Source organism: Trichosurus vulpecula, chromosome 7 (assembly GCF_011100635.1).
Source record: "Trichosurus vulpecula isolate mTriVul1 chromosome 7, mTriVul1.pri, whole genome shotgun sequence".
NCBI classification, from domain to species: Eukaryota; Metazoa; Chordata; class Mammalia; order Diprotodontia; family Phalangeridae; genus Trichosurus; species Trichosurus vulpecula.
The window spans coordinates 141201036-141228063 of record NC_050579.1 but is presented as its reverse complement, the minus strand read 5'-3'; the positions used below and the strand labels follow the sequence as shown (position 1 = coordinate 141228063).

General features: G+C 35.8%; 1 protein-coding gene across 1 annotated transcript; it reads right to left on the bottom strand.

Moving 5' to 3' along the window:
- Positions 1-1200: 1200 nt before the first annotated feature.
- Positions 1201-26807, bottom strand: SERINC1 (serine incorporator 1). Its single transcript, XM_036766815.1, has 10 exons — positions 26322-26807; positions 23897-24058; positions 22229-22398; positions 17252-17331; positions 14506-14643; positions 12636-12805; positions 12427-12517; positions 8941-9085; positions 8605-8835; positions 1201-2726 (listed from the first exon to the last, which is right to left on the bottom strand). Exons 1-10 carry the CDS (start codon positions 26358-26360, stop codon positions 2591-2593), a joined length of 1362 nt encoding a protein of 453 aa, XP_036622710.1. The 5' UTR covers positions 26361-26807; the 3' UTR covers positions 1201-2590.
- Positions 26808-27028: the final 221 nt, after the last annotated feature.

Genomic DNA, 27028 nt, shown 5'->3' with positions numbered 1-27028 from the left:
AATGACAGAATGTCAAAGATACGTGTTAAAGGGTTTGCCATGGTGAGAAGGGTCCCCCTCCTTTTATGTGAGATGAAGTAGTATCAAGGTGTTGAAATACAAGGAAGGGAAAATAGTTAAGTGGGAAATATGGTCATCAGCTAAGGTTGAGGGGGGGTGGGATGGTTTGGGAGGCTTAGAAATGTTGACAGTTGCTGTTGGAAATGGGATAAAATATTAGCTAGTAAAAGGATTGCCTTGCTAATCCAAGGATTCACTTGATTAATTTATAATGAACTCAATTCAGTTGTTTCCTCTAGTCCCCTTCAGCCACATATATGAGATCATGGAAGGTGATTTGAGAGAATAGCATAGAGTCGAACCGACTAGGTTTGAGACTTCAGCTAAAGCAGTGGTGATAACTGGCCAGCGCGAAGTTTTAGAAAGGGATCAGGTATAGGGAGATACGATGAAAGGTTATAATCTGCTAGTGATTTCAGAGTTTATCATTTTAGTGAAACATTTGTGGGTGATGTCAAAATCAAAGCTGTAGCCATCACTACGTGTAACTCCTCAGCAGGAAAAATGAGGGATTATGAAGTTAGGACGTTTGAGGGGGATGTTAACCTTCATATTGAAGTTCCCTAAGCGTATTTCTAGAGCATCATATTCTGAGGCACTAAGATGGAAGCAAGAATCCAATTGCAAGAGCAGATACTAAGCCAGAAAATCAGTCCAAGGGAAGGAGGTGAATTAATAGGGATTGACAGCCAACTGTTTTACAAGATGCCTCCCCCACAAACCAATGTATTTCTAATTATTCCTTCTTTATCCTCTAAACCCCAAATTCTTTTTTAATATGGATCCACAGTGCCCATTCTTCCTCCCCACTAAGATTAGATCTGTGGACTTGGGACACCTACATAACAACCATATAATTGGTAGCAACCATATAATTAACACTTGATACTAAATTTTTTTCAGCATAGCGAAATGAGTTAGGGAGCTACGTATGTGATGACTTATTTTAAGCTATTTATCACTATGTATTTTTTTTAAGTTTGTGTAGAAGAAAAAAAGACTATATTCTGAAGCTGCTTAAGGCTTTCTGACCAGAACTTTACAAACCCCAAACCTCTTATATGAATTCATGTTTATTAAGTAACATAGATGCTGAAGTTTGTGAATATTAAATAACGAGAGATTTAGAATCTCCAAATATAAGGTTGGAGAATGACAATCATTTCTTTATTATACTCCACCTGCATTCATAACCATTTAAAGTCACGCAGATAAAGAGCAATAGTTACATCATACAAAAACAAATGCTTAAGTATGTTTCTAGGTTCATAGTCAGAGTGCTCAATTTGGAATGGAACAAACATGTTTAAATAAAGTCCATGTATTTCAATTACATAGCAGCAAATACAAAAGCATTTAATGATACCTTTAAAATTGCACAACAAACTTTAAGCCAAGGTTCATTCTTTAGCACTGAGTCAAAATAATTTTGCCATTAACTGTAGACATGCTAGGCACCAGCCACAAGAATTACATGGAGTAACCCAAAACTGATCATGTACAACACATACTATGAACAATGTATTTTGTAGAAGAGTTTTTGGTGCCACTTTGGTACAGTGGCAAATGTACTTAGCTAGTCAGGAGACCTGGTTATAACCTTGGACAAGTCACCTCACATCTCTAAGGTCTCAGACATTCCAGCTCTTTTCTTTCTAAAATCTACCTTATTTTTTCCCTTAGCTGACTTCCAAAATCCTTCCTATATAAGCTGTGATTTATCTTTACAAAATTCAAAATTTACTTTTTGAAAAGTTACTAGAAGTTCCACCTATATGTAACACATGATTTTTCTTCTTAAAATTGGATATTCTTGGGCTGGAGGGGAGGAGATATCTGTTACTGAATGCTCACTCTATTCAATGGTGTTAGAAGACGCTACAGAAGGTAACTAACAAAAGTAATGCAACAGTACCTGTCTATAAAAAACTTCCAACCTTGGGAAATCTTAAATTTATTATTCAAGCATTATTGATTAAATTTTCCATACTGTACAACCCAAAACATTTTCTGTAGGTGATAAATCACATTTCTTGGAATCATGGAAAAACTTGGATACCAGTTATCAGAAAAATGTCTATGTAACATGTTTTAAAGAATTCCAGAGTAGCAAATTTCTTGTTAGGGTGTGTTTTTGAAGCAAGTCATCAGGTATTATTAGAAAGCAGTCCTAACTTGCTTATATAGTTGATAAAGCAACTTCTTCAATTCCACCATGCTTTTAAAATGTAAATTTCTAACAAACATTTTTGCTTTCACTCTATTTCACTTTCCCCCCATAATCCTCCTACATCTACTTTTCCTACCATCTCGTACAACACTGACTATATTTCACTGCTATTAAGTCCAACATAAATCAGTGAGCTTGGCAAGGAAATACCGAGTAAAATAGAAAGTGACACAATCTATGTCATGCAGACTAATACCAGGTAGGCTACCTTGTTAACACACACATATTTACATCGAAGTCTGGAATACTGTCAATTTCAAATAAGCAAGAAGCAAAAGAACTTTATGCCAGAATTCCAGTTCAGTCAAAATCACGGTTTGTGAGGACGAGTGGAGCCACTAGTGTCCAAACATACAGCACAATGCCAATCCAGCTTGAAGAGATTTTCACCCAGACTGAAGTCCATTTACTGGTCATCTCATGAGAAGGCTCATAACTAAAATATTTGGGGATGGAAAGAAAAAAAAATAAATACATGCATTATTAATAGTTAATCCTTAAAGCTGAGTTTCAGAATTGGTTAAAAACATACGTGCACACATACCTTTTTTGATCCCCAAAAAACCCACAAAAAGAAATCTCAACTTCTTAAACTGAATAATTATTATCTACATTATAAAAGATTTTGTTTCTGCTTTATAATTTGTATTTGGTAAATGGTTAAATGAGCATTTCAAATAAGATTTACACAAAATTCTGTAAGTAGCTTTCCCAGAACATTTCTGCTAAATAAAGTGAGGTAGCACTTTATTTGGAATAGGCCAAATTCCAAAGAAGCACTGTCTCATTTAGTCAGCTCCTTAAGGAATATATTGTTCTATGTAGCTTTTTTCAGAAAACTGAAATGTTAATGTCAAAACTTTTATGCACATTTTTCTTAAAGCAAACCAGACATTTTCCTCCGTGTTCAAAGATTTAGAGCTGAAGGAACCTGGAAGGTCATGACTTGCCTATTCTCCCAGAGGTAGATAAATGTCAGAGCCATAATCTGGACTTTTATTTTCCCCACAATTCCAGTCTGCTTCTGAATATAACATTGCATGATAACTCAACATGATTTAACAAAGTAAAACAAGCTCCTAGGTACAGCTACTACTCTTTGTCCACTACCCTAAACGGCCCATGCCAAATTAGTCTATTTTATATAGTTCTGTCTCTTCTTTCCACAGTAAGCAGTCATTTATAGAATGTCTTTTCTATTGATTTTATGTAACATAAAGTGTCTCCTCATTGATGAAGTAAAAAACACCCTGAGTTTTTGTTTTATGATAGCTTTTAAAACTCTATAATGAGGCCCTTTTAGGAGACCTACTTTTCAGTGTGTCATGGCCACATTCCAAGCATTTTCAACTATCAGTGTCACCTCTGCTTTAAGTAGTATGTTATACTCCAAATCTAGTCTGACAATTCTTCAAATATTTGGCAAGGCTAAATTTTTCTCCCTTTCCCAGAACTTAGCAAGAAATGTAATCTGTGATGGGTTTTAATCTTTATATCATCGTGCAGCTGGGCTTTTGAAAAGTCTACAACAAAGCTTCAAGAAAACTATAGTAACGAGTTCAAATTCTGCCTTGACAGCGTGACCCTGGGCACTTACTTGGTATCAATTTCCTCATTTGTAAAATGGTGGTAATAATAGTACCTACCTCACAGGTTTGCTGTAAGGATAAAAAACCTTAACGTACTACACATAATTTCTAATTTTAGTCTTTAATAAATATCAAGTCCAATGTGCTCCCAGTGGAAAGAAGCAATGAAGAAGCTTTCTTTACCACCTTTGCTTCATCCAAAAATAGTACAAATGAAGCGCTGTATATAATTCCTAATGTCTTTAATAAATAAATAATAGTAAAAAAAAGATACATAAACTTTAATAAATAACCATCAAGTCCCACTCAAAAACAGAACAGATAATAATTATTAGGGTTCTGAAAAACCAGTCACAAAAAACTTAATGATACTAAAGATGAATTATTAGATATTTAATATTTTAAGAAATAACTGTCAAAATGAGAAAAATCTACTTCATTTTTGTTAGTTCCAACTGAGCACAATGAGAAACTTGAAGCCCAGAAAAAAATTTCAGCATTTGACACTGAGTGATGACACAAAAAATAGAATGTTTGAGGAACTGATTGAAATGTCTGAGGACAAAACTGGATCTCTAATACCTCCAGATATATTTAAGACTATAGAAAGAAGACAAAAAGAAAAATATAAACATAGTATAGATGGGAAGGACATAATGGAGCCCAGATCTCCCACAAACATACCACCGAGGCTTAGAAATGCACCAGTCTAGAAGGAATGAATGAGAATCAATTGTAGAGTCCTCCACTCAACTTCAGGAATCACAAAGACCAATGGAATACTGTGGAGATTCAGAGCTTAGGCTTTGGGACTGGTTGGCTGACTACAGTGGCAAGAAAAAAGCCTTAGGCAAAGACCAACCTGGGGGATCCCCTGAAGTCCATGATGCAAGAGACCATAGCATACCCTTTTGGAAACCAGAAGCACTAGAAGCATCCAGGTAGAGGTCAGCCTGGAATCCACTGAAGGAGGAGCCTAATCTTGATATGATACTCAGGACCAGAGACGCCCTGCCCAAACCATCTAAATGCATAGCTTGACCTAAGTACAAGCCCCCTAAACTAAATGCTGATACTTACAAGCAAACCAAAGAAAAGTCCTAAAGAAATATGTTATGGTTTAAAAGACACCTGTGGGAAAACCCAGAAGATAATGACCCTACAACAACTCCAGAGAAAGCTTCTGAGAAAAAAAAATCACTTGGCCACAAGGATTACATAGGTACATGGAAAAAAAAATCAAACAAAATGAAAAAAAAAAACGGAAAAGTCTAAGAAGATATAATGGCAATAAGAACTGATACCTTAGAACTAAATGGTAAAAAACCTTACCTATGAACTAAATGCCCTGAAAGTGAAAATGGACCAGACAGAAAACAACTGAAACCACAATATTAATCAAAAGACGTAAAATTAAATTTAATACAGGAATTTGGTGAGGGTTTTTTCTTTCCTTTTTTTTTTAAATTGTTGCTGTCGTTGATTAAATTGATTAAAATTAAAAGCGGGGGGAGGGATCTAGAAAATTTTTTTCAATGATCTAGAAAAAGTCATGGAAAATAATGTAAAAATTATTTGATGATCTGAAAATCAACACACCACACCACACACACACACACACACACACACACACACACACACACACACACACACCCCAAAAGTCTGGATACTCTATGTCAAGAATTTATAAATGAAAATTGCCTAGAATTCTTAGAACTAGAGGACAAAGTAAAGATAGAATCCATCAGTCATCTCCTGAAAGACATCCATAAATGAAAACTCCCAGGACCATAACACAGCCAAAATACAGAACTCCTAGGTCAAAGAAAAAAATATAAGACGTCAAAAAGAGTTCAAAGACTAAAGAATCACAGTAAGGATCGTGCAAAATGTGACAGCTACTACTATAAGGAAGTTGGAAAGCTTAGAACACATTTCAAAAGGCAAAAAGATATATGCATTCAACCAAGGATAGCTCATCAAGAAAAACTAAATACAATCTTAGAGGGGAAAAAATAGAAATTGAAAGAATCCACCGAACACCTCTTGAAAAAGATACCAAAAAGAAGACTCCTAGGAATATTGTCGCTAAATTCCAGAGTTCCCAGGTCAAGGAGAAAATACTTTAAGTAGCCAGAAAGAAACAACTTGAGTATTGTGGAAACACAATCAGGATAACACAAGATCTAGAAGCTTCTACATGAAGGGACTAAAGGGCTTGGAATATGATATTCCAGAGGTCAATGGAGCTAGGATTAAAACCAAGAATCACCTACCCAGCAAAACTGAGTATCATGCTCCAAGGCAAAATATGGATTTTCAATAAAATAGAGGACTTTCAAGCTTTCTCAGTGAAAAGACCAGAGCTGAATAGAAAATTTGACTTTCAAACACAAGAATCAAGAGAAGCATAAAAAGGTAAACAAGCAAGAGAAATCATAAGGGACTTATTAAAATTGAACTGTTTTGTTTACATTCCTATATGGAAAGATGATGTGTGTAATTCATGAGACCTTTCTCAGTATTAGGGTAGTTGAAGAGAATATACATATATATAGACAGAGGGCACAGGGTGAGTTGAATATGAAGGGATGATATCCAAAAAAAAAAAATCAAATTAAGGGATGAGAGAGGAATATATTGAGAGAGAGAGAAAGGGAGAGATAGAATGGGGTAAATTATCTCACATAAAAATGGCAAGAAAAAGCAGTTCTGTTGGAAGGGAAGAGGGGGCAGGTGAGGGGGCATGAGTGAATCTTGATCTCACTGGATTTGACCTGAGGAGGGAATAACATACACACTCAATTGGATATCTTACCACACAAAGTAAGGGGAAGTGGATAAAAAAGGGGGGATGATAGAAGGGAGTGCAGATGGGGGAGGAGGTAATCAAAAGCAAACATGTTTGAAAAGGGACAGGGTCAGGGGAGAAAACTGAATAAAGGGAAACAGGATAGGATGGAGGGAAATATAGTCTTTCACAACATGAGTATTGTGGAAGTGTTTTACATAATGATACATGTGTGGCCTATGTTGAATTGCTTGCCTTCTTAGGGAGGGTGGATGGGAAGGGAAGAGAAAATTTGGATCTCAAAGTTTTAAAAGCAGATGCTCAATAAAAAAGTTGTTTTTGCATGCAACTGAGAAATAAGATATATAGGGAATGGGGCATAGCAATCTATCCTGCCCTACAAGCAAGGGGAAAGGGGATGAGGGGGAAGGAGTGGGGTGACAGAAGGGACGGCTGACTGGGGAAAGGGGCAATCAGAATATATGCCATCTTAGAGTGGGGGGAGGGTAGAAACGGGGAGAAAACTTGTAACTCAAAATCTTGTGGAAATCAATGTTGAAAACTGAAATACTAAATAAAATGATTGTTCAGAGAAAAAAAATTGACCTTTGATGGAATAAAAGATTTTCAATCATTCCTAGGTTTTTTTTAAAAAGCCAGAACTGAGAAGATATTAAAAAAATGAAAAGTATACATTTGCTTAATTAAAAGGATGTCTTCTCAGAATCACTATCCAAAAGGGCCAAAAGATTTTTTTTTAAAAAGAGAGAAAAAATAGATGATTTTGTTCTCTCACAGATGACAGGCAAAGGTAAAAAAAAAAAAAAAAAAAAAAAAGACTAATTGGAGCAGTTGTAGGAAAACAGGGATACTACACTACTGAGAGAGCTAGAAACTGTTCTAGCCACTCCGGAAAGCAATTTTGAACTATGACCAGAAAGTTACCAAACTGTGTGTTGCATACCTATTATCACTACTAGAACTCTGCCTCAAAGAAACTACAGAGGAAAACCTTTATCTTCAAAAATATTCATAGTAGCTCTTTTCACTGTAGCCAAAATTTGGAAACTAAGGAGCTTTCCTTCTCTTACGGTAAACAAATTATATGAATTTAATGGAATACTACTGTGTCCAAAGAAGTGATGAAGTGGACACTTTCAAAGAAAACTGATGAGATCTTTATGAACTGAGGTAGATCAAAGTAAGACCTAGGAGAACAATTTATAAATGGTCACAACATTAGAGAAGAACAACTTTGAACACCGATCCCTTTGAGCAATGCAACGATAACCATGAGTCCAGAAGACTGAAGATGAAATATATCGCTCACCTTCTGCCAAAGGTACTGAACTCAAACTGCAATGACATAAAACGTTTCTGGGAAAGGCCAATACAGGAATTTGTTAAGGGTTTTCCTTTCTTTTTTTTTTAAATTGTTGCTGTCACTGATCAAAGGGGGATAGGGTATGTGTGTCATATTGTGAGGCAGATTACAAATGTATAAGTAACTTAAAAAAAAAACATACAGCATTTGAGATATCAAGTCGAGCCCAAAATCTAAATACACATGTATCCTTTTGTGTCAATCAAAAATCTGCACTTCTACAGGCTCCAAAATTATCAAGGAATATCTTTATCCTACAAAATGTGTCACTTTTAATTTTATGATGTGTAAACAGTTCACTATCTTAAGTGCGACCCACACCAAAGTAGAAAACAAATTGTATTTTCCTAAAAGGCTACAGTAAGAATAATTACAATATTCCAGTATTCGCTTTTGTGTTGATTCAAACTAAGAGTTTCTAAAACAGTACTAATATTACCTTGATGAATTAGTGCCATCTTATCTTAATTTATGCCAAATGTAAAGTTTCCAGAATTTACAAATCCTGGGTCCCTTTAAAATCCAAAATGTTAAAAATTTCATTATATACCTGTACCAGTTGGTCAGGGTCATCATGATATAAAGTGAAGCCAAGAAAAGCATGAAATGAAAGAAGGAGTAACTGTAAGTAACACCATCCCTTTCATTGTCTATTGCTCGGTGAACATCATCACCATCATCAAGTGATCCATCATGTCTGGCCACACCATCTTCTATCAGGGTTGATTCATCACTGGTCAAAGTCAGTTTATTAACCTGACTGTTGTTAGATGACCGGATGCTACAGAAGCAGGTACAAAAGGAAAGAAAGCCATTAGACTCAGAAAAATGATTTAACAATAAGCTGTAATGCTTTTCAACAAAATATTTTATGAATGATGCTTACCTTGAATAAAGCACACAACACAAAAAGAGCATAAGTCCCACAATTCCTTGAGCATCCCACCACTGGACAGAGTCTCCTTGCTTTGGATGGCTTGTTGTAACATTATAGCCAATTATGCTTAATAAACTTGGATTGCACTGTCTATCTGTAAAGTGAACAAATGCCAAATTAGAAAAAATTCAAAGATGACATCTTTCAAAGAATCAACATTTTACCTATTACAAAAATTTGTTAATTCAAAACTTTTAAGATAACTATGACCAGAAATTAAAAGCTAAAAATTATGCTAGACATATTTTATTATTAAACAAAAGATATCCTAATACTATATTAGTTAACATAGCACTAAAATTTTCAAAATATTATCTTTTAAAATCCCAGAATGTATATAGTTGCCATGATTTCTATTTTTAAAGGTAAGGAAAGAAATTGAACAAAAGTGATTGACCAAAGACCATAGTGAGTTAGTGATGAGATCAGAAGTACATCTCAAGATGTTTTGATTCCTAAATTTTTACACTTCACTATGAGGATAATTGGTGTTTATGTTTTATTTACTAAATACTTGCCTGTGGCCCAAGTGTAATTCTCAACCTATCCATGCCTTCTTTATCCCGTGAAGTTTTTATCCATGGACTCTAGAAAAGTACAAGCAATGTGCTAGGGTCCCTGCTCTCGACAGTTCATTATTAGTGATAGGGTGCACAAGCTTTCTACCAGCTAGACTTTCCTCTTACTACATTATCAGACCAGCTCTCTCCACCCATAAGTCTTTTTTTTTGGGGGGGGGGGGGGGGTGGGGAGGGGGCAGGAGGCTGGTGCCAGTGAGGCAATTGGGGTTAAGTTACTTGCCCAAGGTTACTCAGCTAGTAAGTGCCAAGTGTCTCAGGCTGGATTTGAAATCAGGTCTGTCCTGACTCCAGGGCCGATGCTCTATCCCCTGCACCACTTAGCTACCCTCTAGTCATAAATCTTGATAATATCATTTTCACAGTCCCTTCTATGGAATCCTTAACTGGTAACATGCTGCAGCCTATTAATAATGGCCATTACATGACTCTCTATTGTCCTTTGGGTGATCAGTAACTTTAACTCTATGGAGATATTATGATATATATCACAGGTCACAGCCACAAGGCATGAACAGAATACTAGTATTTAAGAGATTAACCTGTATCTCAGAGAGAAGTTTGATTAATTTTGAAGAATTTTTAAATTGCCTCATAGAAATCTAGCTGGCTTTCCAATTCTGGGCCAGGCTCACTATCTATATATCCATCCAAAATACTGATGGCCCAGTTTTATGGGCTGTCCAGTCAACTGCATATTGAAGTTTTCCCATATAGATAAGGCTTGTTTGAAGAAAGCCTTTAGTTTGGAATATTCTACCAAATCAACTGAGCAAAAATTAGAAACAGGTAGGAAATGCAATGAGGCAAATTTATTTTTGACACTAGGGAAAAAAACCCTAACAATGAGAGTTATCCAACTCTCCAACAGGTTGCCATAGGACTGAATTCCCACTCCCTGGAAATCTTCAATTAAGTGTTTAATGTCCAGTTGTTGGGTACGTTACACTAGGGATTTTTTATATGTAGTGCTTAGATCAGATGGCTCTTGAGGTCAATTCTAACTCTGAACTTCTGTGAAATGTTTTTTTTTTTTTTAAATAAGCACAATGGGATCTTGTATTGTCTGCACCATTCACAGTTACCATAGAAATATCTATTGGAAAATAGCTTTTGTGAAAAACTCGCCTGCTCTCATCAAATTTTCATCAAGATGTCTCTGATAAGAGTACATTACTCTCAGAAATTTTGAAAAGATGAGAAAATAATAGCAAGGGTTATTAATTATCAAATAATTAATAACTAAGTATTTTTTTGGACACATACACCAACTCACTCCCCCCTTTGGTAATAAGGACTATGACTTTTATTCCTAAGCATTTGATTTCTTTGGTCTTGATCCCTTCTTGTCTTCAAAATTTTGCCACCTCCAGGACATATTTCTTTTGTGTTACTTGATGTACTCTAGTTATTTTTCCCATATTTGTTTTCTTTGTGCCGTTTTTATTTTCTTTTGGCACCTGGAGATATGGGGGGTAGAGATTTGGTGTTAAGAGTGGTGGTTCTACTGTCACTGACAGAAAAAAGAATGATATAAAAATCTTTGTAGATATTTTCTATTTTTATCTATATATACCAATTTTACTTTTAAATGGCCCTTTTTGGATATGGCTTGAATTTCTTACTATCCTTACAATGTAAGTATTTCCCCCCTCTACCACCACTAGTTTTCAGATGTCATATGAAATCTTACATGAGTCTGTTAGAAGACTGAGTACAATCTTCTATCAGACTGCTCTAAGATTTTACAAACAATTTTGCATTTTAAGCTAATGTTACCTTTGGCTATTATCCATTTCTGCAAGAACAGCAAGTGTTCATTTATTACTATAGTCTCTAGGATCTTTTGTTCTCATTATAGTGATTAACATCAGTTAAACTTCCTTAAGAACTGGGAATACTTTCTATCACTATATGTTCTTTTATCTATTTTTCTTCATCAACAGCTTATTAGAATAGATCAGGATGGAGATGCCTCAATTTTGTGCCATATATTCTTCTTTTAATTTGGTTTTGATTTTTGTTTTTGCACTAACAAATTCATAGTCTGACTCCACATAAATTGTCAAAAAATTATCCAACACCAGTAACCAGTTATCTTTCCTCTGAAAACATAATAAATTTTTGTTATTTCAGTGCTTACTCCACTTAGCACCTCCTGACTTTAGTTTTAAAGTATTAATACTCTATAGGTATGATATTTCTGAATATCATACGGACCCCTGACCTTTCTTGTTTCATATTTCTGAACCACTTTCAAACATTTTTACCATGTTTGTCCAAGCCCATTTTTGCACTGAAGTCACAAAGTAAATATTTAATGTTCAGTCTTACCAAGTTTCTCAAAAATGTCTCTACTTCCTTCTCCCCTACAATAGGTTTTGGTACCTAAGACTACAGTTGCCTCCATTATGTCTTTTTGTCAATGTCCATCATAACCGATATAAGATGTCCAGCATTTCATGAAAAGAAATGTTTTGCTGCCTTTGGATGAATGATAAAATCAATTCCGTAGTTTCTTTTCTTTACCTATTCAAGGTGAAACTGCTGGCTTCTGCTTTTACTTACAGCTTGAATGAAGAGTGACATTCAGTTCCTTCAGTAGAATGACCTCTCTGCAATATTACAAGGCATCTTTGGTAATCCTATCTATTTTATAGCTCACTTGATACTAATAGTACTGAACAAAGTTATCTCTATTATTATATCTTTTAAGGTAAAATTTTGACATGCACATGAGAGTTCTCTTGCTGGAGGAATACGTATCAGTTTTTTGCTCATTGAACACTATAATGAGAGATTATTGAATTTCGAGGAAAAAAAACAAAACCCTGTAAGCTTGAAAAAGATAACATACCTGGCTCATTCGTCATAGCAGACCAGGTCAGATACATTGTGTAGATGGTGATTACTGAAGACTGCAACAAACCAGATCTTGGCTGTGACTCCTATTAACAATTTAAAAAGTAAAAACTGCACTTACAATCTGACATGGCTCAATATTTATGAACATTTAGGAATTAATATGACTGTCAATTAAAAGAAGTCTTCAAATAAACAGCATACTTGGATCTTGGGCAGAATAGACATTACAGATGCTCCAATGCACAGAAGCATGTTGACACTGATGAAGGCCTTGTTTTCTGAGCAACCGTCTGGGTGAGTGTAGTAGACAAAGAATAGGACTATAGCAACTAAAGACAGCAGATAATTCATTGCTGTAGCTGATAACAAAGCTGTGAAGAGATATGGTTGCAGAGTTAAGTTTCATCACAAATATTAAGAAATGTATGTAAGCTTACATTAGAAAAAATATTTACTAAATAAGTTGTATTACCAAAACCAAAAAGAAACCATGACACTATATAGCTGTTAACTTCATATAGGCTTTGGGAGAATTACATGAACTTACACTTTTCAAAAGAACTTTCAAGTTTATATGCTCTATTCCTACAGGGTCATTGGCCAGAATACACTACATAAAAACTTTGTTTCATATCCAAGACCCCAAACATCTTTAATTTTGTCTACACTGGGATTATGTCCCCGACAGAGATTGAACTCCTCTAAAACTTAGTACGTGGTTTAAGGAAATTGCTATGACCAAAAAAAATAAATAAATAAAAATCTGCTGACCTGCATCACATGGGTCTCTCCAACTTAGCAAGACTGATTCTGGGCCCAAAGTCAAAGGGCTTTAAAACTGATACGGCCTGCCAGAGGTTTCTTTCTTATTGATTTACATTTAATGCTTGTTATTTGGTAAACAGTATATGAAAGTGAAAATTTTATTTTCATTTTCAAGAGATCTGGCCCACAAAACAACTTTTCTCATGAGCAAAATTCTAAAAATAAACTTTCAAATATCTAATAATTTGATGAGGCAGCTAGGTGGTGCAGTGAGTAGAGCACCAGCCCTGGATCAGGAGGACCCGAGTTCAAATCTGGTCTCAGACGCTTGACACACTTACTAGCTGTGTGACCTTGGGCAAGTCACTTAACCCCAATTGCCCTGCCTTCCCCCCTCCCCAAAAACCTGATTATCTAATAATCTGAAAGCCTTCAAATATCTAAAGAAAAAAAATTGTATTTCTTCTGAATAACTCTCAATATACATAGTTCTGGGCTTACTATGGCTTAAAAGAAAATGTACACAAATACAAAAACAGAAATATACAGTAAAGTCTTCTTTATCTTCCTTCATCAAAAAATGAAGCACATCTGTGAATTTCTCAGATAGGGAAAAAGTATCAAAAATGTATGAACCATTTCAGAGGGAAATCTTTTTTAAAAGGTATTATGCATTTTCTATCTTAAATACAGTATGATACATAAGGGCATTACTTGATGACTCAGTATCATTATATGATCATCAATCATTGAACTGCGTTGCAAAGAAATAATACTTTCAAAAACTATTAAAACAGACCTAGACTGTAGTGTCTGAGGTTTTTTTTTTTTGTCTCTATGCAGGCACATGTCCATTCTTGCCATTGTGCTTGCCTGTCACGGTTCTAAGTAAGCTATAAAACCAGGTAACTGATGCTATTAGGGAACTGTGTGCCCAAAACAAGAGTAAAAAGACTCTGGTAATTCCTTAACTAAGAACAAAATGACAGACCTTTTCATCCAAAGCCACTTTCTCTTATTTTTTTTTTCAGAGATCTTTCCTTCTTTTTTTCTAGTTCTACTATGTTCCAGAAAACTGAGGATGTTGGATGTGTAATGCAGACAATCTGAATACCTTGTAACTAAAAATATCTCTGGGCCTGTTTCCTCATCTCTAAAATGAAAGCACTGTATTAGATGGCAACTAAGCCTCTTCTAGCTCTCCAAATCTTTGATCCTATGATCTGTATAGTTCATTAAATGAGAAACTTTAAAATGAGCCTGTATTATATGCTTGTTTATGCCTTGAAGCACTACAATGTCTTACCTGCATACCAACACCTTGAGTTCCCTTCTTCCATTTTTTCAACCCATGATTCATTCCATGAGTGGGCAAAGTCAATAAGTAAAACCAGTTGGATGAGTATGAAACAGAAGGCCCCTGCCATGCCCACATAAAACCACACTGAAAGAGAAAAAACGGTAACAAATTCCTCTATAAAAATTATTTTGTATTCATTTTGCACAGACTTAGAGAGTGGTCTCCCTGATGGGTTATGAGCTCTTTAAAGGAAGGGACTGACTTTTTTCCTTTCTATCTCCAGCAATTCCTGGAATATCTAAGTACTTAATAAACACATAATAATTGATCGATAAAAAGGATGAAACACGTTAAAAAAAAAAGCTAACTCATCAGATGAACTACAGGTGAATAGGAACTAAAAACAATCCTTCATTATGCAAGCACATGAAAACCAGGAATAATAATGATGGTAACACATAAATTTAAAGTAGAACGACCCAAGTAAAGGCACTTGGGCTGAGTCTAAGACAGAATTTGTCATGAAGAACAACAGAATTAGAAAATACTAAATTCATGTTCCAAAGAAAGTTTCAATTAAATTACAAAAGAAACACTAATGGTATTACAAGGCAAAATAAACAGAATATATGAAATTATTAAAGTGAGAGGAAATCAACACCTATGACTATGATAAATCTAATGCAGATGACAAACACCAGATGACAAAGATCTAGAAAATACATGGACGACCAAAAAACCGAAATAATAATTTAAATCTAGCAAGACATGAGATAAACCAATGTAAACCTCCAAATTTACTGTAACACCAATAAATAACTTATTTTTAATGTCACATAGCATAATAATTCAACACACCCTTACAATCTGGGCAATAATTTACCCAAGGCACATACACACAGCTTTTATAAGGAAAAGGACGACACTGGGCAGTAAGCAAAGGGAAGATCTGAATATTAGAAAACGTCTACAAATATAGAAAGTCATACATAGATTTAGTACTGGAAGTGACTTAAAAGATTTTTTAATACCAATGCTCTTAATTTTACAAATGAAGGGAAAAAACGCTCAAGTGAAGTTAAGTGACTTGCCCAAAGTCAAAGAAAATAAGAAAGCTACCAGGTAGCAAATCATCAGGGTAAAAAACATCTCTTAATCACAGTAACCCCAATGGTTTAGATCAGGAGTGGGGAACCTGCTGCCTTCTAGACCCTTGAGTGTGGCCTTTTGACTGAGTTCAAGTTTTACATACAATCCTTTACATAAAATCCTTTTATTAAGGGGATTTGTTCTGTGAAGCCTGGATTCAGTCAAAGGGCTGCACTTGGGGACCTAAAGGGTCACAGGTGGCCTCAAGGCCACAGGTTCCCTAACCCTGGTTTAGATTATAGACAAGGATAAAATGAGTTAAATTTACATATGTTTAATTTATATAGAGAATATAAAGCTGTACTTTCAGAAAGCTAACAAAGAGATCCTTCCCTACTACTTTAAATCAAAGCATTAATTATCACTAGATACTATTGCCATAAATGGAGATTTGTCTTCAAAGCCAGGCAGACCTGAGGTTCTAGTGCTGCCTCTGAACATGCTATATGTGTGAGCCTGGCCAAGTCACTTAATCTCTCAATGCTCTAGGCAAAGATATATATATATATGAAAATTACTCTTATTGATAAAGTGAGTTTCATAAACCAACACAATCAAAGATGCAATCCTTATTCCTAACTATTAGAATTATCTCATTCTGGACCAAAAGGTAATATAAGGTCAATGGAGTAGTCCAGAAATCTCCTACACAGAACCAAATATATACAGATGATTAATTTTTGATAAACCTATGGCTGTTAAACATTGGAGAAAATAATCAATTCAATAAATGCTACTTAAATGAATAGCAATAAGGTGAAAAATGAATGTAAAATCTGTAACATCTTATACAGTATCTGCCTGATCAAATGAGTGCCCATAAAGAAAAATAAACACCTTGTAGGCACTTACAAATGTTTACTGACTAACCGCAGTCTTGACAAGATTATAGATCCAATGAAATACTTAGTATAGAAGAGATAAAATCTTGTCCATAAAAGAGAAAAATATTAGGGAAGAGATAACCTTCATGATCCATGGTGGATGTGATAATTCACAATAAGAAAACACTAAAATATAAAAAATAACCCTGGGGGAAAACAATCTACTAACTCTGGAAGACTTCATTATCAAATAACTCTTCTACTTCATTTCATAGAGCTGTAGTCATACAATAACACAGAAATAATAAGCACATATTTATTGACCCCACACGCAACTCATAGCTTTGGAGAGGAGTTTGCAGCACTAGGTTATCAACAAAGATATATTCATTAAATTCCTGGAAGAAGATTCTGATTTGGAACACATTAATACCAAAAGAATATGGTTATGTAGTGAACAGTTGGGAAAAAAAAATTCACACACACACATGTATGTATACATGTGTACGTGTATGTATAGACGCATATATACATAAAGTTCAGGAAAGAGGCTGCAGATGCAGATAGAGAAACAGAAGTCGTTACATTGGAGATAATGGCTAAAATGGATGAGATCAACATGGAATGATTATATAGACAGAAAAAGGTTTTTTTTAAAGCCCTTCAGGAAGACCTACATTCAGAACAAAGAGGTGAATAGAACCAAGCAAATGCAGTGTCACAGTAGCTAATGGAAAATGGAGTACACACATATTCACACAAATATTAAATGTTCTTACCAGTAGTAAAGGGTCCTTCTGGGATGAAGAAAGCTCCAACTGTAATTGCCACTGCTGCTACAAATTTAAAGAACCAGAATCTAAAAAAGAAAAAACAGAGATTCTTACAGTATTAGAAATTCAAATATATTTAATATATGATGTATATTTTCAAATACATGAAATTTCACATATACAAAAATTTAAGAGCATATCAAAATAACATCAACTAGACACGAAACAAGACTTTGGAGGGGTTACTATAAAGTGAATACAAGGCTCAATTTCATATACTTCTGCCTAACTTTAAGGAAAATTGTTTTTCAGGTCCCACACAAATGATGACACTGACAAAAAAGTAATAATGTTCATTGTATTAAAATACTATCACTTACCTTGGCCTTCACAAAGCTGCTATAACAATGACAACAACGTGAGGACGTGCTTTTTATAAGGTATAAAGCACTAAACAAATTAAAGACATATGAATATATGAACATTGCACCGAAGGCTTTTTATCACATCTAAAAAGTTAACAAGAGAACGCTAACCTGTATCTTGTTGAGTCAAGAAAATCAATGAGTGCAACAATGGATTATTTATCCTTTGTTGGAGTCACAGGAGTAACTAGAAAATGGATTTTTTAAATCAGTGTTTAAAATTAGTTAAATTAGTGTTTTAAAAACACTAACTAAAGTCAAATGGGCATAGGGATATATGTTGGGTCTATTCTAGCTATATAATTATATCTTACATCAAGAGGAAAACTACCAGGAGCTGACAAACTAAGAGAGGAAATACCATTCTTTTATGTCATTTCATTACTTTTCTCATCTATCACAGTTATTACATAACTAAAAATACACTAGGAAACAGTTCAAATGAAAATAACCAGACTCATAGTTATCACATCCAGTAGCTTCAGATCACTAAACGTCCCTTGCCACGGACATTGTTAAAGAAAGCTACCAAACAAACAAAAAGTTACTCACTGTCCATAACTCTTAGGAAGAGATTGTCTTTCATACCATGAAAAAGCAAGGTATTATTTATGAAAAACTGAATTTAAAAAAAAAAACAACATAGTTCAGGTCTTAATTTCCTAAGGAGGAAAAAAAAATCTTTGAGACACAAAAACTAGGGATTTTCCCAATATAACCAAAAAATATTGCTTGACTAAAAAAAATTCTCTTCAGATGACAAATAATACAATTAGTTATTATTTAAGATGCAGTACTTTCAACTACTGGTCCATTCTCTTCAGGAAACAAAGTGATGGTATGCTGCACATGAAAACATTTAGTACATGAGATGAGCCGACACTGTCATAGTCAGGTGGACAGATTTTTTTTAATAGGTTTTAATTCAAACTATCCCCAAGATGATTCCTGCAACAAATCATCAGTAAGAAGTGTATGTTTCTCCCCTACACTCTGTACCTCAAGATACAGTCCATTTGCTTCCTATATAATGCCAGGAGTATAAAATTTAATTTGTTACACCAAATGCCTACTAGAAATATGGTATGTTAGCTGACTTGATTTTCTAATATCTGAAAATCTATTTAAAAAAAAAATCCTCACATCCTCTACATCCTTAGAATACATGTCATATTTCTATAATTTGATAGATTCATTGATATGGGTATTCCTCCCTCCAATGGTGAAGACAATCCCATCCACACTTTTGTTTGTTTTTGTTTTTGGAGGGGGGAAGGCAGGGCAATTGGGGTTAAGTGACTTGCCCAAGGTCACACAGCTAGTAAGTGTGTCAAGTATCTGAGGCCATATTTGAACTCAGGTCCTCCTGACTCCAGGGCTGCTGGTGCTCTATTCACTGCACCACCTAGCTGCCCCATCCCCCATCCACACTTTCTCATCTTTGTGCAACTCTTGTCAACATTTTCTAGTAAATTCTCCACAAGTGGTCCACTTGACATACTGGGAAACCTTCCCATAGGTCTGTCTTGACAATGCTCAGGAAGCAATGGAAAAAAGTATACTTCCTATGAGTCTTACTCCATCACTAGCCAATCTGTTCTGGTCATATATTTATTTCTCTCATCATTTGTACCCTTTCTCTTGCTCACTTCTTCACTACAATACGCTGCTAACTATTCACTACTCACCATGTATTTACCTCTGTACTATCTCTTGGGTAGTTTATAGCCACATACCATCAGTAGAAAACTACCGGGATTAAAAAGGTGGGTCTTTATTTCAGGGAGAAGGTTGTGTTCAATATAACACAACTTCCAAATGCAGTTCAAACTACTCTCAATCCTAAATCCTTTTCACTGGAAATCATCAGTGACTAAGATATATGTAATAATGGCCCAAATCCAGAGGCTGTTAATCCAAATACATACCACAATTTTAGCAACATTCATTCATCTATTGATTTTTCCAGTATGGATAATGAGGCTGAATTAGGGACCTAATTTAGGAGTCTCTACAATGTTCCAGGGCTTGATGGACTTGACACAAATAGCTTCTGAAAACAGAACATTTGGAGTCCCTCACTACGTGAAGGGAGTCTCTTCCATTTGGCCTCTTCTGACTATCTTCCCTGACAGTCAAATAACTTTAAAAAGTATATACCATTCTGTTTTATGCTTTGCTGTATATTTATAACCAGAGAGTCAATGAACAGTTCTCCTTTCATTTTCCAAGTGTTTTCTGTGACGATTTTAAAGGAGTGCTTAGGATGGCATTTTGCTCTATACGACCATTTTAGTCTTAAAGGGAGGATTATTCTGTCTCAATTATGTCTCCTTTTTTTAAAGTTAAAAATTAGTAAACAATGAAATCTTGAATTCTTTGTATATTCCAATTCTATTACAGCAAATTCATGGTCTGCTGTAGAACATTATTTGAGGAAGCTACTTATTTTCTTTTCATACTTTCATTAAGCATTTAGATTATTCTCATAAAGATTTTACAGAACAAAAAAAGTAGACGAGCAGGTTAGAAGCCACTGATATTTTCTTGACTGCCCTTGAGCTATATTAACCTAAGTTTTTTCCACTAAGTTCCTCTACTCTTTACATATCTATTTTAAGAATCAGTCCCTCAATAATCTCAAATTTACTATTAAGCATCTTTAATTTAAAAAACAACATTTAGTAAAACTTGTAATTCCATTGTCAGAAATATCCCCTAAAACAATTAGCAGATAAGGTGGGAAAGGTACCCATTAAAAGGTTTTTATAACAGAGAGGGGTGGGAATGAGCATTTATTAAACACCTAGTATGTACCAAGTACTATATTAAACACTAAACAAATATTATCTTTTTGAGTAACAGCATTATTTGTAATTAGAAATTAAAAAAAAACCATTAAGACCCTAAAAATCTAATAATAGAACAGTTAAATCAACTATGATACTTTAATACAATGGAAAACTCTAAGTTTGACAAATATGGTGAAAATAAGGAAATGCAGGAAGATCTCTAATAAATAATGGGAAATAAAAGACAGAGTCAGAAGAACCAAGTACAAGGTATAGTTTATATACTGAAACATATTTAAATGTAAATAACTGTAAAGCATGCCTAATTGGCTGTATTAACGTTTAATACTAAGTCTGTTATAAATCATCTGAGTTTAAGCATTAGTGAATTTATAAATTCATTTCAAATATTACTATTTTTTCATAAAACCAAAACCACTTCACAATCTTCATTAGCTTTTTTTCCACTCATTGAGTACATCTGAAGTTCCTTACATCTAGAAAGTAACCACCTATGATTACGTTTCGATCTAGAATGCTTGTATTCTGAACGAAGGTCCTTAACTTTAGATCATGAAAGGTACGAAAGTAGACATCTGAGCTCATGGTTACTAGTCTTGTGTTTGGGTGATTCTATAAGCTTCCTAATTATTTATTTATATACATTTATAAATGTGCAGGATGCCCCAAAGTCTTAATGTAGTTTTAAGCTTTGATAGTTGTGTGCATTCTGTGAGTTGGGCCACTTGTATAAAAGACACATACTCTAGTAATGAATCATTTTTAAAAAGCAGGCATGTTAGAGCTAGAAGAGATCTTTAAAAGATCCAGATTTCTAATCTTAGACAAGAAATTGAAGCACCACCTTAGAAAGGTTCAGTCATCTATCTAAGTTTGACATAGTTTACGGCAAAGCTGAGACTAGATTCATAGAATTAGTTTTAGAAGCATAAACAAATTTACAGATTATCCAATACAATCCTCTCATTTTATGATTTTAAATGGTTAAAAGTTAAAATTGCTGCCTTTTGTTTTTACATCATTTCTAGAAATTTCCCCCACTTCTTCAAAATGAATCATTACAAGGAAAATCAAATAAGCAAAAATTCAGATACAATGACTTATCTATGTATATGATATTCTGTCCTAGTATACTCCTGCCTCTGTTTGAAAGGAGGTTATCAGTTAACCAAGACCATTACAGTCAACTCCAAAATTTGACAAGTGAGGAAACCATGGCAACAGTGGCTGGACCAAGATTCAAACCCCAAATCTTCAACTGTAAATAAGTGCTCTTTCCACTCTATCTTGCTATTTCATTAAATTCTCCCAACATCCCATTCAATGTTCCTTTACTTCATATCTTATATATCATCGCAATTTTTTTCTTCCTCAACTTTTTGTAATTCAAAATACAATTTCCTACCAAAGTTGAAGTTTATATTCTGATAGTCTGATGTGAATAGTGAAGTCATAAGCACTAATGAAACACATCCCACCCCACCCCCCTCGCCCCCATTAGGTAGGAAATAAATACAAGCTGAGAATTTTTAATTTTATAACCACCAGAAAATTTCCCCAAAACTATTCATCAAAATTTAAATAACTGAAATTGTCATTCTAGTTAGCTAGCTTTTCTAACCATAAAATGTACATTTAAGAATATAATCATTTTCAATATTTATCAAAGCATTCTGAACACTTTTATTAGGTAGGCTAAGAATAGCTATTTTTTCAGCTTCTTTTAAAAAAAGTTTAAAACTTACCCATTGTGCACTGCAGCTCTAGGATCACTGCTGCTCTTCACTTTGATCATCAACAAGGAGAACAAAAGGAAAAACATGGCCATGCCAAAGCACAAACGATATACAGCTTTGTATCCAACCAACACACTACAAGGCACAAGTCCTGTCCCACTATCACAAAATCCAGGAATCTAGGACAGTAAACAAAATGCCATGACCATAAGGAAAAAATGTAAAATTGACATAAACTAAATATAACTAAATTCCTAAAATACAGAATTACTTAAAAAAAATCTTGATGTCGATTCACTCCATCAAGCTACTATATTCCAAAAGACTTACTAAACTGTAAAAAGCCAAATTCCCACTGCCCTCCCTGAGTTTAATACTTTTTAATCACATAGATTTGTCACAACTCTATTTTCAGACTCCCATCTTCCCAATGCCCTCTACCTAGCAGTTACCTGGCAGTAACTAGGGCCCTATAACTCAATTCGTATGAGAATAGTGAAGAATACATGGCTTTTCAATTTAATGATTTTTCAGCCCATTTACTAGAAGACGTTTCTCAGGGAATTGATCTGGCTTGTCAATTTTTAACTTTATCATTCAGAGAATTAAAGGAATATTGTGCTTACAAATATCAATTTATCAATAAAAAGAACCTCCAACATAACTTCTGAGAATTAAGATCTATTTTTCACCAGAATTATTCCTAACTTTAATTTTACTAACACCCAATTGTCTCAAAAATTTCACAAGTTTAATAATGCAATTTAATTGTGAAAAGAAAACATTCTGCTAAGAAATGAAAAAAAAAACAAGGTATACAAATCACTTGTGACTTATGCCTCAAATACCTAAGAGCCAAGTCAAAGAAAAACCCAAAACTAAAAATAAACAACCCTCCCCCCCCCCAAAAAAAACAATTTAAGAAAAGGTTACCAAGAAGTGCTGGAATGTATGGATATTTTGGGGCAAATCAACCCATACTAATAGCAAATCAACATCTCTGAATATGTACTCTCTCATTTAGGCATGCTACATTTCAATCTGCTCAAGTAAAACACCTTTTTAAATGAAATGAGCAATTAGAATGAGCTGACACAAAACAGACTGGTTATTACTGAGAAGTACTATAAAAAAAAGGTCATTCATAGTCCTCTAAAACCTAAGAGTAGGAAACAATTACTGTCAACCAAGAATTTACTTTTAATAATTCAAATACAGAAATTTCTCCTTTGCTAGCCTCTTCAAAAAAAGGAGCCATCGTGAAATGAAGTGCTACTAGTTCATTATCTACAAAGTATGTTTTAAAAATAGAAGGAGAAAGTTGTAAAGAGGCCTAGACCTACCTTATCCTCATCATTAGCTTTGGAGCAGAAAGGTTAACTCACTCATCCAAGATCATGGATATTGTCATTCTAGAATATTCTAATCTCAAGACTGTCAATGGACAGAAAATAAATTATGTCACGTGTGTATGTCAGCTTCTTGTGGGGAAAGGGTATACTTTTTTTTAGCTTTTACAGAATCTAAACACAGAATGCTATTTTACTTGGAAAAAAACAAAACGAAGGAACTGATGAAGTAAAATCAATTAAGTCATAAATCACTGCACTGATAATCATATTTCAACTTTACATCTACTACAAAACCAAAAAGCAAACAAACAAAATGAAATCTAACCTTATTTAACTGTTCTTCCATTCCTGGTATCAACATCACACAGGATATACCCACACCAATAAGCAAAAAGAATGCATAAATCAGTCTAGTTACTGTGGAGTTATTTCCACTGGGGCAGCATCGGCACAGCAGACATGGGGCACTCCCACACAAACACGGTATCTGGTAAAGAAAAAAAATGTTAGAAACAAGTAATACCTTAGTATGTAGAAAGCCAATCTATATTACCCACAAAAATAAGTGCCCAAAGTTAGAAAGTTTGCCAAAACTTGAATTAGTGATAAAAATCACATGTCTTCCATATGGTTTTATAAGTATATAATTCAATTACACTAAAGATGTTAGAGAAAAGATATAATTTGTTTTCTGTGATACGCTAAAGAGATTTTGTGGTGTTACAGTTTTTATTAACCTTATTAATCAATTCTATTTTCATTTCTTCTAACAAAATATAAATAGGTAGGGTCCCTGAAAAAAAGAAAAACACAAATGTGTAACTCAGAAATAAAAACCACCTGGATTTCCAAATCTAAATCCTGTGATCCTTAAGGTATAAAACAAGGTCTTTTGGATTAAAGGCAGTGCAGTGTTCTTACAATTAATACCACACTGCCTACCAAAAGTTGGGCTCTTTTGGGGGAAAAGGAGGAAGGGAGGGAAGATCAAAAGAGGAAGTACACATTAAAGATTAAATTCATATTTTTAAAAAAATGAATCACTGGATTATTAAAAATGGTATTTTAACTATGCTGAAACTTAAATTTTGCCAGGAATGAGTGGAAAAAAATTAAAGGGAGAGGAGACAAGAAGGAAAGCGAAGAAAGTAAATGGAAAAGGCAAAAGGCACATGGAATTAGAAGAGTAAATGAACAATAATAAGGAAAATAAGAAGCAAAAGAATATTAGGAGAACTACTAGATTTTATTCCAAGGAAATTATTTGTGTCATGAAGAGACTCATGCATAAAAAAAATTACTCTTTGTAGATAGGAAAAAGCTTCTCATAAACCTATCAAAGGTATGGCTGTAAGGGCTTAACACCCTTTGGGTTTTAAAAATTATAATTAACAAGTTCAATTAGATTCGACTATTCTAGCTATACTCTTAAAGACAGTATTAACATCTGTATAAAGTATGGAAGAAGTGAATGTCTACTTTGGAAAAAATTTGAGGTGCCAAGGCAGTTGTAGGATAGAAGCCTTCTGTGGTATGTGTACAGAAATGATGCCTTCCCTAATATACCTTATGTCATCTTTTTTTTTTCTTCAAATGATCATAGGATGGCGATTTAGAACTCAATATGACCTCAGAAGTCTAGTCCCTCTCATTTTAAAAATAAGGAAACTGAAAATCACAGGTAGTAAGTGGCAGACTGGCTTTGAACCCAGATCGGACTCTAAATGCACTATTTCTTTCCATTTTATCAGACTGCTTAAGTTTTCCCTTGGCAATTCTGCAAGTCTTCAGTAGCTTTTCCACAGGAAAGAGGGGATTATCCAACAGAATATTTAGTCCAAATCTAAAAAAAATTCACATCTCCGTAGCCAGATTCTAATCTAGGCACATAAATTATTCCCAGGATTAAAGCTTAGTATTTTGGGAGGCCTATTACCTTTTTCTCACCACTTGGGCGAGGATGACTCGTTTGCTTTAAGCACTAAAGCAAAACAGTATTATTCTCAGAACAGTTCAAGGTTTATGCAGTTTACAAAATTCTTTTCTAACGACACAGCCAAGAGCTAGACAGCACGAGCTTTTCTAGTCTCCATTTCATCTATAAAAAATTCAGCCTCTGGGAGGTGAGTTAACTTGCCCAAGGTCATCCAGCTGTTAACACCAAGGACTAGAACCCAGGTCTTCCAACCTCCAGGGCGCTTCCAAATTCCCCATGCAGGGGCTCAGCGAAGCCGCCTCTTTGTCCCCCTCGTTTCCAAGCACCCTACATCAACACGCTCGCCCTCCCTCCGGGGCACCACCAAGATTCCCATCTGACGCCCCCGGGCCGCAGGAATAGGCAGAGGCGGCCTGGCAGCGCTGCGCAGTCAGGAAAGCCACAAAGCAGGCAGCCCGGGGCGGGCGCTGGGGACCCGGCCGAGCCACTGAGGGCGGCGGCCAGTCCGCCAGGCCAGAAGAACGCCGGGCGGTGCGGGAGGGGCGGATGACGCCGGCCAGGGCCGTCTCCCACCTCCCCCGCTCCCTTCGCCAGATCCAGGGCTGGAGGACGCCCCCATCCCATGGGACAATGGCAAATGGGAAAGAGGGGGCTAAAGAGGCGAGAAGCGGCCTGGCCGAGAAGCCCAAGCGGGGCGTTCTGGGGCGGGGGCGAGGGGCAGGGCGAGGTCTCCGCCCCGGAGCCCCCCTGCCGGAGGCCTTTCCTTCCCGCACCCAGTTTCCTCACCCCTTCGAGAACACCCGAGGGGACATACCCAGCTCGCCATGGAGCACAATCCTAGGACACCCCCCATCTCCAGGAGAGAGCAGGAGCTCCGGGCGCTGTAAAGATGGTGCCAGGTTCTTTTTCCTCTCACAGCTTATTTACCATCTCCCAGGCACTTCCGGCCCAGGCCCCGCCCCCGCCTCTTTCGCAGGAGCTACGTCATTTCCCCGGGAGAAAAAGACTCGGCTCTGAGTGGGCTAGGGAAGCGGTGGGGGGGACCCTTATAATTTAGCCTAGTCCTGGGCTGGAGCGTAGGAAGAAAAGATGGGTCCTGGTAGCTTGTGACCCCCAGGCAGACCCGAGGTGTGACTCAGTTGTCTGTTCAGTTAATTAAAGCGGAAAAAAAAATCGCGTCTGTAGGGTGGCGCCGGCCTCGCCCTCCTCCAGGAGAGTCTCCTCCTTCCTCCGGTCTTGCCGCAGAGGCGGGGACTGGGCGAGGTTGCTGCGCAGGGAGAGCTCTCTTCGGCTTCCAAGTGGGGGCAGGGCATGGAGAAGACCTGCTGTGGAGCAGAGGACTCAGGAAGCCTTCTCATGCTCCGTATCTTGAGATCCTGTAATACTTGAGGCATAATTATGCTATGCGATTCCCCCAGCAAGTTGGCGTCGTTTTTTATTTTTACAAACCTGTTCTTAAATTTCCCACGGAAACACCTTTTCTTTCTCTTTCTTTTGTTAAATTACACGGTTTGTTTTCAG